The 12,185-nt window shown below is 45.3% G+C and overlaps 1 protein-coding gene across 18 annotated transcripts; it reads right to left on the bottom strand.

The window, feature by feature from the left end:
• Positions 1–2,234: 2,234 nt before the first annotated feature.
• Positions 2,235–12,172, bottom strand: LOC310695579 (uncharacterized protein). 18 transcript variants are annotated; one of them, XM_083480234.1, is made up of 8 exons: positions 11,957–12,172; positions 10,869–11,170; positions 10,437–10,554; positions 9,502–9,996; positions 9,174–9,255; positions 8,815–8,894; positions 8,168–8,294; positions 2,235–7,496 (listed from the first exon to the last, which is right to left on the bottom strand). In XM_083480234.1, the coding sequence occupies exons 4-8, from the start codon at positions 9,847–9,849 to the stop codon at positions 5,755–5,757; spliced, it is 2,379 nt and encodes a 792-aa protein (XP_083336360.1). In that variant the 5' UTR covers positions 9,850–9,996; positions 10,437–10,554; positions 10,869–11,170; positions 11,957–12,172; the 3' UTR covers positions 2,235–5,754. The 18 variants fall into 18 exon arrangements, with proteins under 18 accessions (XP_083336360.1, XP_083336359.1, XP_083336363.1 ...); XM_083480233.1 differs by having other exon boundaries at positions 10,437–10,610; positions 11,072–11,170; XM_083480237.1 differs by having other exon boundaries at positions 11,072–11,170.
• Positions 12,173–12,185: the final 13 nt, after the last annotated feature.

The following is a 12,185-nucleotide window of genomic DNA, read 5'->3' as shown; positions in this document are numbered from 1 at the left end:
CTTCCTGGGGAACTGGGAACTGTAGCTCATGGGGGGAACAGGGGTCTCCTAAGGGCACTTGGTGCCCAGAATGCTGGGAACTGTAGCTTGCTCAGGGCGCCTGATTCCTTCTCCTTGCAAGCTACCGGAATGGGCTGGCACTGCCGGGCGCCGCCTTGGCCTGCGACTTTGAAGGCACCACCTGCGGCTGGGAGGACGTCAGCACGTCTGGGTACCGGTGGTGCCCAGGGTGGGGCGGAGGCTGGGCGCGCAGCGCTGACCCCCCCTTCAACCACACGCTGGGCACCAACTAGGATAAATGTGCTTCATTTGAAGGGAGGGGAAGCATTGCTTAGCGGTTAGAGCACCCCTTTGAACTGCTGCCCTCCCCGACCTCCCCTCGGGCTGGTACATGAGCACCTCAGAGCAGCGAGCCAAGCTGCCTGCCGCCCCCACCCGACTCCACTCCCCAACCCTGAGCGACGCGGCCTCAACCTGTGAGCTCCGCGCCTGGTACAGCATGGCCGAGACAGGTAAACTTGGGGCGCTGGCGGTCAGAAATCCAACAGGCGCAGAGCCACCCGCTCGGCCTTTTCCCCGGTGTGGTGGGGGAAATGCCGCCTGGCCCGGTTCTCATAATTCCATATCAATATCACATAATACGTTTCTAAACTGCAGGACGTATTGTATCATATAATCATTATTTATTGATTTCCAGACTACTAAACCACCTGGTAGGGTCGGCGTAAAGAAGTACCATCCTGACCATTATTATAATGACATTTACTGATGCCCTGCTTCCCGTCCCCCATTGGGGACTGATAAAAACGAGAGCGGCTGAGACCAGATGGCAATCCGCAATCCTCGCCGGGGTCAGACTCGATGACCCTCGGGTCCCTCACCCCTCCGCCCTTCCCCTGCAGGACTCAACAGGAGCTGAGCAAACGGCGGCCACGTTGTCCGTCGTCCCCTTGTGGCAAAGCTCCGCCTCGTCCTCTGGTGCCTGGCGCCCCCTGCTGGCCGACACCGGAAGAGTCCACGGCGCTTTCCAGGTGGGTCTTGGGCTCCTCGCTCTGATTTTTGTGGTTCATGCTGTGCCCATGGCCATGATATTTGATCTGATAGTGACTTCAGGCTGATCCAGTGCAAAAATCATGAGGATCCGTGTTTTTTAACCATGTTTTTGCGCCATTGCGGCACCATGAAACAGTGGATGCGTGATTTTTTTTGGTTCTGCCTACAGACTAAAATGTGGTGTAGAGTATCATCGTGTTTTTATTTTGTTTCAATATAAAAATCATATGAATTCATGAGGATCCATGCTTCAGATCAATGTTTTTGTAGTGCTGCAGCGCGGCAAAGTGTTGGATCCACGTTTTTTACAGTCCAGTCTGTAGGCGTGCCTTCCAGGTGTAATTTGACACTGGATTTGTTGGAGTTATTTTTTTAAAAGTGGAGGATCCATGAGGATCCGTGCAGATCCGCCTTTAACCCAGACCCGCCAGTGCCCACCCTAAGTGCATGACCAGCCGCAGCACCTGGGGGCTGCCCAGGTCCCTGGCTCAGCTTTGCAGGGAACTCAGAAGCCCTCCTCCTCCCCTCCCCTCTGGCTCAGGCCACCACATGATCCTGAAGGTCCCTTCTAGCTCTACAATTCTATGATTCTATGAAGAGCAGCCCGTTTAGCCCAGTAGCACATTTGCACGTTCACATCTTTAGTATTTGAAGGAACAAGGAGACTGGCAGCCGTGAGCAAGGCAGGCAGCCAAGGCAGCTCTTAATATTTGCAAGACGGGAGAGGTGAGGAATGGTCAGGAAACTCTGGCAGAAAGACAACAGAACTATGGGAATTGCTGGAATTGCTCATCTCAAGACCCCCCTCACTTCTCCATTGACCAAAAAGCTATAAAAACCCTATATCCCCAAAAGTCAGTTGGTTCTTCCAGCTGCAACAGAGAAGAACTTACTCAGTGCTCCTAAGGAATCAGTGCACATCTGCTTCACCTAACGACAGCTATAGACTTTCTCACCCCCTACATTTCTTGGCTTGATATTAATGTGAGTTTTCGGGCAAAATTGTCCCTTTCCATAGGCTTTTGGGATTTTTCTGCTCTTTAGATCAAGGTGCGTATGTCTTGTAGGATCTGCTGCCTGCTTAAATTGTCATTTTGCTGCCTGAAGCAGCATTTATATATATTCTGTCACTTTCATTTCATATAATAAACAAATCTTTATATTTCCTCTGTGTAAAAACATTTTTGGTCCAATTAATTTTTATTGCTTTTCAAAGTTTTCAACAAGTTAACATCAAGTTAACATCAAATTAATACAAATTTAATACAGATTTAAAAGTTGACTTCCCACCCAGGATCCATGTTTCTCTTTCCTTCCTTACTCACTGCTCAATATAGCATACATTTCCTAATTTCATTTCAATACTTAAAATATTTTATCACTTATTCTTTTCCCTTTCTTCATTTCCCATTGGCTGTATAGTGGTACATTGGTTCTCAAACTTAATCTGTTCTGGGAGGCCGTTTGACTCCCGAAACCATCCAAAAACCAAGACGCGGCTTCCAATTGGCTGCAGGAGCTTCCTGCACTCAAGTGGAAGCAATGTTGGACATTTGGCTTCTGAAAAACATTCCCGGATTTGCAGTGTTTGGGAGCCGATTTGCTCAACAACTAAGCCGTTCGGGAAACAAGATACCACTGTACACATTTCAATTCCTGCATAGACTTTTATTTTACTATAACATATTCCCAAAATATCAAATAGAGTTACTCTTCACTTTGTTAGCCCACAAAAATCACTGGTTATGCATCAATATCCCACAAATACAACTTATTTCTCCTGGCGTTTTGCATGTGCACATGTCTGGCTGGTGATGGTAAATAAGAAGTCCTCTTCAGCCGCAGCATTCCATTCCGTCTTCACACACACAAACAATCCACAGGATCTCCTGATTCTCACTGTTATATAGCAAAAGGGTCATTGGTGATATCATATTCCCAGGCTTCTGGTCTGTCCGTGTTCTTGCCCTCCTTGCCTAATACCAGGTGGGAGGGGGAGTGAACATTATTGCCGTGAAAATATATTTTAAAATTTTCTTAATCCTCTCCCCTATGCTCAGTTAGGTCCATACAAGCCATCTTCTATACTTCACAACTTCAGATTATTTCTTCTTTACCAGGTATATCCAATTTTATAATGTTACAACAGTTTGGGATTTAAACGCTGCTTCACACTCTCTCGTGCCAAATGCTCTGGTCCATCGTCTCTAAATCCAGCTTTACTCTAGTTTCTATTACATCTTTTTGTTCCATGAGCCTGTACAGGACAAGGACTAATTCCTTAAAAACATTTGTATTTAAATGACCCTTTCCTTCCTCTTTAGCCAGGCAGATTTTCACACACACCATCCAATAATTCATTTGCATACAGGATCCATCAATTTTTAGCTGGAAAAGTTAATTTATATTTAAGGTCCGCTCTTCTTAAATTCTTACAATTCCATTGCTCGGCAGAGATTAGCTGAGAAAAATCCTTAAGACGAAAATTATACGAAGAAACCACCCACCCTCCCATTTCCAATACCCCTCACAGCAGAAATTAGCATCTTACGAAACCTTCAATTAACAGTCAAATAGTCTCCAGCAGCTTTGGTCAACATCATGTAGGCTGGGGCACCTCTTCACTTTAGTCCAATTGTCTGAAATCAAAGGAGATTCACAGCAAACATGGTTGTTGATGGAGGCTTTCTCAAGAACGGAGTCACATCAAAAGACAGAACCCTGCCCCTCCTTTCTCAGTGAAGTTTTCCAACTCCGTCCAAGACCAAAGCAGACATTATAAGGTGTCTGCAAGTTTATGACACTCCCCAATTTCATCAGAAGGATTAAGGGGGATGCTAAACCAATATCTTCACCCAAGGACACAAACCCCTGGGGCTTCGGAGAACCTGGGAGAGCAACATCCCGTGCTCACTACTGGAAACGGAAGCCCTATGTAATAACTTCTGGTTGGTGTAGGGTTAAAGGCAAACACATATTCATAAAAGGATGCATGTTATGACTCTAGCAAAAGCTCCCAAAGCCTCTTCATTGTGTGTGAGAGCTGGACATGCATGTTATTTCAGACACATGTAACTGTTCTAGTGGAGAATGTGGGCGGCAAGGATGGCTTAAGGCATATTTAACCTCACATATGTTGGACTTTTAATGTTAAAGTCCAACATTTATTTTGACATTTATTAAAAGGTGTCCCTGTGTTACTCTTCCCATCCAGCTATCCCTGACAATGAAGCTCTTTGCAATAAGTGAGACCATAGTTTCCAAACCATTTGCAAAGGGTAAATAAGTTTTAGCTCCAGAGAGTTTTAACTGATACATGCTTCCCTTTGGTGGGCAACTGTTAAAAATATATATTTGAAGGGTCATGCAAGCAAAGGTATAGGGCTTAAGGCCAGAATTTGAATTTGGTTAATTGTTTCATGTGAGAATTTAGCCAGAATTTGAATTGTATGGTTCAGAGCTTGAAGCCAAAACCAATTTATCCAAGTCATTGGCAGTGACATCTGTGGGCTCTTAACTTTATGTAACACTCACACTCTTCGCCTGCATGCAAAGCCTGGGACATTGTCTCTTTAAGGGGAATTTATTAGAACAGACTGGTTTTGCAAAATTCTTAGAATTTTGGTACTAATTCTGTGGAATCCCCTTCTATTCCTTGTTCTTTTAAGAACATTTAGTTCACTCTGTTTCTGTGGTGGCCTTGGAATGCTATCAGGCCAATAGCATTGCTTGGAAGCAACTGGAAACAGAAGACTACACATTATAAATATGTTGAGTTAGAGGTATGTTGAAAACACTTCTTCACTTGACTGTATTTATTGTGTGAAGTTTAATGCAAATACAACTGTGAATAGATTGCCAGTAAGTAAGGAGTTAAGAACCGCAGTCTTTACATCTTGGAGAAGGCTACAAGGTTCAGATTGGTGTTGATCCCTCTTCTCTCCAAGGGCAGGAGTAAAAAGGTCTATTTGTCTTTTACAAATATTTTTTTCTCTTGCTTACCATGCTCTCAACCTGGAAGGATGTGTGGCTACTCTGCAGGCTCACATAAAGGATCTTCATCTTAACTTCTGTAATTTTTAATATAAGATGTGCTGTGCCTTTGTTTATATTCATACTGATTTGAAGAACACTAGATTTATTATAGGTAAAACTTTCATGCTTACTTGAAAGCCTGATCTTATTATTAGTAAAAAGGGAAGAGACGGGGTAGCAAATCCCAAGTGCCCAGGAAGGATTCCTAATATAGGCTTCACAGCCTTTTATCCCTGTGGTATTGCTGTTCAAAGTATTAAACTCTGCTGCAAGAGGCTTTAAGGTAAGAGTCAAACCTCGGGGATTTCAATGTAGGACTCACAACTGTTTGTCAAACTGTTATTGTGTAAACACACGTTTACACAACTTCCCCCACATTTCTGGGGTTCTGAGTTTTGTAAGGCAATATTGATATTGACAGGAGGGAGGGTCAATTCAGTACACAACTAGATGGCACTGATTGAAGGCAACCTCATCAGTGTTGCGTTGCCAAATCTCTCCCCAGGTGTGATGTGAAGAAGGTATTCCAACACCTTGGCCAATGATTTGCACCTCACAGATGTGGGCACGTAGTATGAAGAAATGTTAGATAATACAAACACCGTAGCAATACTCACCCACCTACTAATTAAAGTTTCATATATTTAAATTTGAAAACAGCAACTGCTATGGTTTCTCCCCATTGGGAATTTGATGGGAAGTGAGGTTGTCACTGCCAGTGAAGCTCATTCCATATTTGAAGTACTGATATGGTCTCTCTCCACTGTGAACTCTTTGATGGGAAGTGAGAGTGCGACTGTGTCTAAAGCTCTTTCCACATTCCAAGCACAGATATGGTTTCTCTCCACTGTGAGTTCTTTGATGGGTAGTGAGAGATGATCTCTGACGGAAGCTCTTTCCACACTCTTGGCACTGAAAAGGTTTCTCCCCGGTATGAATTCTTTGATGGGCCGTGAGAGTTGTTCTGTGACTGAAGCTCTTTCCACATTCCAAGCACTGATAGGGTTTCCCCCCTGTATGAATTATTTGATGGGAAGTGAGACTTTCCTTATGACTGAAACTCTTTCCACACTCTTGGCATTTAAATGGTTTCTCTCTTCTGTGAGTTGTCTGATGATAAGTGAGGGTGCTGCTGTGATTGAAGCTCTTTCCACATTCCAAACACTGATATGGTTTCTCCCCACTGTGAATTGTTTGATGGGAAGTGAGGGCGCTGCTCTGATGGAAGCTCTTCCCACATTGCAAGCACTGATATGGTTTCTCCATGCTGTGAGTTCTTTGATGGACAGTGAGATTGCTGCTGTAACGGAAGCTCTTTCCACATTCCAAGCATTGATATGGTTTCTCCCCGCTGTGAGTTCTTTGATGGGCCATGAAATTAGCTCTGTGACTGAAACTCTTTCCACATTCCATGCACTGATATGGTTTCTCTCCAGTATGAATTCTTTGATGGAAAGTGAGTGTTTCCTTTCGACTGAAACTCTTCCCACATTCCAAGCACTGATAGGGTTTCTCCTCGCTGTGTGTTCTTTGATGGGAAGCGAGACTTTCTTTCCGAGTGAAGCTCTTTCCACATTCCAAGCACTCATAAGGTTTCTCTCCTGTATGAATTCTTTGATGGGAAGTGAGATGGTTGCTCTTACTAAAGCTCTTTCCACACTCTTGGCATTCAAAGGGTTTCTCCCCCGTATGAATTCTTTGATGTAAAGTGAGTTTTCCCTTCTGACCAAAGCTCTTTCCACATTCCAAGCACTGATAGGGCTTCTTCCCGGTATGAATTACTTGATGTGTAGTGAGAGCGGTGCTGTGACGGAAACTCTTTCCACATTCCAAGCACTGATAGGGTTTCTCCCCTGTATGAATTCTTTGATGGGAAGTGAGAGCAGAGCTCTTACTTAAGCTCTTTCCACATTCCAAGCACTGATAGGGTTTCTCCCCAGTGTGAATTCTTTGATGGGAAGTGAGAGCAGTGCTGTGACGGAAGCTCTTGCCACATTCCAAGCACTGATAGGGTTTCTCTCCGGTATGAATTCTTTGATGGGAAGTGAAAGTTGCGCACTGAGTGAAGCTCTTTCCACATTCCAAGCACTGATAGGGTTTCTCCCCGCTATGAATTCTTTGATGGGAAGTGAGATTGCTGTTGTGACTGAAGCTCTTTCCACATTCCAAGCATTGATACGGTTTCTCCCCAGTATGGACTCTGTGATGGGCTGTGAGAGTTCGTTTCCGACCAAAGCTTTTTCCACATTCTAAGCACTGATAGGATTTCTTCCCAATGGGATTTATTTGATGGGAGGTGGAATGAGAGCTCTGACGGAATCTCTCTCCACACTCCGAATATTTATGTGGCTTCTTCATTGTGTGGATTCTGCCATGGTCTCCCTTGATCATTTCTAATTTATCACCACCTACATTGAAGAGAAAAACAGATTAGAATCACAGGAAGAAATTGAGTCCCCAATTATTTAACAATGCTAACTGCTTGTGATAGAGAACTGACGAGAGTTCAGATGTGAGGTCTTCCTACAGAGTTCACTGCCTTTGTTGACTAGCATTTATGGACATATTTATGGGAACCTGGAATTTGAAAAGCCTGGCTCTTTTCTGGGTTGGATCTGACCTGATCATGGAATCTGCTTCATCTCAAAGGTCAGTAAGTTCTCTGACCAACTGAAAATGGACAGCAGCAAAAACATAAAACGTGACAAAAGCTACTTCCATTTGTCTAACAATTCTGAAGCCTACATTTAAAAAGGACTGAGCAGTTCAGCCGAGCCTAACTTTCTTCTGTAATGTTTTACTTGCAGTTTAATGTAGGTTGTAAACCGCTTTGATTCCCCCCCTGAAAAATATAAAGTGATAGAGAAACGAAATGAATGATAATAATAGTAACAACTGGAGGAAGAATAATCACAGACCAAGCAGTAGGCAGCCTTCCATTCAAGGTGAGCTGTGGGGATGTTAGAATCTCAGATGCTATAGTAGCCCTGTTGAGCTCCATCAAAATATTGGAGGTTTGTTACAAAGAGGTATGTATTGATTTTCAAAACAGATATTATGAACCAGCAGGGAGCCTTACCAAGTGAGTCCATGATCCCACGATTCTCCTCCATGACTTCCTTATGTAAAGCTCTCTGGTCAGAATCCAGCAATGCCCATTCCTCATCTGTGAAACAAACAGCGACATCTTCAAAGCACACTGGACCCTAAAAGAAGGAAAATGTCCTCCACTTAGACAGCATAAAGATGATCTACTACACATTGCTCTGTTGTTTTCTGCCTGTTGGTTACTGTGTTGTTTTAATGGGATTGTTTTGCTGCACATTTGCAGCAAATTCTTCAGGGGAAACTCCTAATGCCCCAAAGTGGACTTCAGGGGGTGAATGGGGACCTGGGAAGGGAGAGGATAGAGGGGGAAAGCCCTGCTGTGCAACTGATTGGGGTGGCTAGGTGAATCCTGGCCACTCTTTTTTATGGTTCGTCCACTTCTTAGAAACCTGTTGTAGCATTCAATTATAACTTTATAAAGAAAATGGAAATGACAGGGATAATATAAGTGACATTCGGAAGCTGAGGTGAGGAAGCTGTTCCATATTCTTAGTAAATAAACCTTCTCAAATGGCCTTTTTAGCCTTTGTTCAGGGCAGCTTTGACAGGAGCTTGGGCACAGAGGCACCTGGCTGCCCCACCCTCGGCCTCTCTCCCCACAATGCTCCTTCCCACTACCTGATCTGGTTCCAAAGCTGCCACTTCCCCTCCGTTGCCATGGAAATGTGGATGAGGTTTCACTGATGTCTTTCCGTCACCTGCGAGAGACAAAGGTAAGTGGGAAGCCAAGGGGTCTGCTTCTCTCGGAGGTTAAGTAGTGCATCTCTAACTACATATGGGCCTTTGAAAAAGCCTCCCCTTCTGAGTATGTTTGGATGTTTGTACCCATTTCATATTTTAGTTGTGTAAATATACATCCCCCCCCCCAGAGGTTCTTTGCCCCAAATGTCTTCCCCCAAAAGATTCAAATAACCCACTGCTATGTTTCAAAATCTACAGAATGTGACCCAACAGAGAAATAACTCATTCCTCCTTACCCAGGGGCCTCTCTCTGGTATCCAACAGAGTCCTCTCTGCTTCAGAGGAATCCATGCCCATTTCTGCAAACAGATAATTTCCCTGAAAACACAGAATGACAGAGTTGGAAGGGACTCCAAGGATCATCTAGTCCAACCCTCTGCAACGCAGGAACTTCAACAAGTATTCCAAACAGAGTTAGAAAAGGAACGGCAGAGGCAAAAACATTAGGGGTATCAGGTAGCATTCCATGGATGCTTTCTAAAAAAGATGAGCCATTGGTCGAGAATTTGAGGATACCTACCTCATGTTCAGAGCCCCTTGGGAGTATTCAGAGGAAAGTCTCACCTGCTGTTCTGCCTGCTTCCTCTCCGCTGCCTGACTCAGGAGGAAACCTTCGGCCAGGGCCACCGCCTGGGCACTGGTCTTCGCTCCACATTCCCTCACCCAGCTCTCCATCTCCGGTGGAAGGGCAGCCAGAAACTGCTCCAAGATCACCAAGTCGAGCATCTCAGCTTTCGTATGCCTTTCTGGCTTCAGCCATTGACGGTCAAAGTGGTAGAGTCGACTGCAAAACTCTCGGGGACCTTTGACCTCTTGGTAGCAGAACTGCTGGCTCTGCACATCAGAGCAAAGGGTGTCTTCCTCCCCCAGGATTTGCACAGAGTTTTCCCAGAATCCCCTGCTGCTCCCCATTAGGATGAAATTGCCTCTTCCTCCCCCAGGGTCAGCTGAGTCTTGCTCATCCACTTGTGCTCTCAAGAAACCTCCAAGGGATCAGAAAGAATCTGGTTTTTCTTCTGCCAAGTTCTGTCTGTCCAAATTAGAGGTGCTAGAAAAGTCCTACAAAGCACAAACACATTGTTCTGTTATAAAATGGATACACTGTCAGGAGAAGAAAAAAATGTTTCCTCAGCAAGCGTGGATGAGCCTTGCAAGGAATCAGGCCTGGACTATACCACAGCACTGACTTGAACTTTCTTTTCAAAGTTAAAAAGGAAGGAAGAGGAGAAGCCCCTATTTCTCCTAGTGCCTTCTCGGTAGCGGCACCCTCCCTGTGGAATGCCCTCCCTTCAGATGCCAAGGAGATAAAGAACTACATAACTTTTAGAAGACATCTGAAGGTAGTCGTATATCCAGAAGTTTTTAATATTTGATGTTTTAATTTGTTTTTATATATGCTGTAAACCAGCCAGAGTGGCTGGGGAAACCCAGCCAGATGGACGAGGTATAAATAACAAACAACAACACTAGAAAAGTTACCATGCAAAATGTGCAGGCACCTTAAGGGATTTCTGTGATTCGAGTCAGCCTGGTAGCTCCTGCCTTTCGGTGTTTTCAGTCAATGAATGAAGTCAGAACTGCAACTGATGAATGAGGAATTTGGACTGTCATTTTTGTCTACAGGAGTAGAAATCATATATTGAACAGATGGAAAGCTCTTTAATCTGAGCAGGCTGAAAGCAAAGAGTAAGATTACCGTACCTTCTGTCATGGAGCTTCTATATGCTCATGACAACGTAGTGTGTGCACACTCAGAGGATGACCTCCAAACCATCCTAAATATCTTTGCAGAAGCTTACAAAAAGCTTGGCCTATCGTTCAACATCCAAAAATCCAAAGTGCTGCACCAACAAACTTAAAACCACCCCTCTGCAGCGCCACAAATCCAACTCGATGGTGTTATGTTGGGAAGTGTTAATCACTTCTCCTACCTGGACAGTTATCTTTCCACAAGGGCTGACATCAATGCCGAAATCCAGCATCGTCTGAGCTCTGCAAGTGCTGTATTCTCCCAATTGAAGTGCAGAGTGTTTGAGGACAGAGATATTTGTAGAGAAACCAAAATGCTAGTTGGGGTTTGAGTGGTTTCCCCCCCCCAAAAAATGCTTGTTTACAAAGCTATCGTACTACCAACTTTACTGTCTGCTTGTGAAACATGGAACACTTATAAATGCCATCTCCAACTTCTCTAAAGATTCCATCAACGGTGTCTCGGAAAATTTTTACACATCACCTGGGAAGAGAAGTGAACTGATGTCAGTGTACTGGAAGAAGGAACAGTCACCAGTGTCAAAGCAATGATTCTTCAACATCAACTTCGTTGGACTGGTCATGTTGTGCGGATGCCTAGTTATCATCTTCCAAAGCAACTACTCTATTCCGAACTTAAAAATGGAAAGTGTAATGCTGGTGGTCAACAAAAGAAGTTAAAGACTGTCTCAAGGCACATCTTTAAACACCGACAACTGGGAAACACTGGCCTGTGAGCGCACCCAGTGGCGTAGCGTGGGGGGTGCAGGGGGGCCGGCCGCACCAGGTGCAACATCTGGGGGTTAGGGTTAGGGGCGCAAATTACTTGCCTTGCCCCAGGTGCTGACAACCCACGCTACGCCACTGAGTGCACCAGTTGGAGAACAGCCTTTACCAAAGGAGTATTGGACTTTGAAGATAAACAAACTCGGGGTGAAAGGGAGAAACGAGCTAAGAGGAAGGCACTTTTGGCAAACCCTCACCGGAATCAACTCCCGCCCAGAAACCTATGTCCCCTTCCACTGTGGAAGGACGTGTGGATCCAGAATTGTCCTCTGTTAAGAATGTGTTCATGGAAGGCAATCTTACTTGGCTACGGGGGATCGCTAAAGAAAAGAAGAAGACCCCATAGCCTCTGCTCCTAGATTTGGAGCCCCCCCGTCCCCCCCCACCTCCATGCACAAGCTAAGCAGTCCCTCCACGCCGCCTCCCTCCGCCTGCAGCCCGGGGCTCTTAATGCTCCGCAAGGGACAAGAGAGAGGCATCTCACCCGGTCCCAGAAGGCGCCAAGGACGCAGCTCTGCAAAAGAGGGAGACCGCAGCCCCCCTTCCCTGGCAGGAAGTGACGCAACAGGCGATCCTTTGCCCGCCCCCGCCCCACCTTCACTTCCTGTCCTCGACAGGCGCCATTTCAGGAGAGACGCTGAGGGGGGGGGAGAGGCGACGGGCTGCCCGGCGACGTGACGCCACCGCGCCATCTTGAAAGAGGGCGAGAAGCC

The sequence above is a fragment of the Podarcis liolepis genome, assembly GCF_965112155.1.
Source record: "Podarcis liolepis genome assembly, chromosome: 16".
NCBI lineage: Eukaryota > Metazoa > Chordata > Lepidosauria > Squamata > Lacertidae > Podarcis > Podarcis liolepis.
The sequence above is the reverse complement of the archived record's forward strand: the minus strand, read 5'-3'. Positions and strand labels throughout refer to the sequence as shown.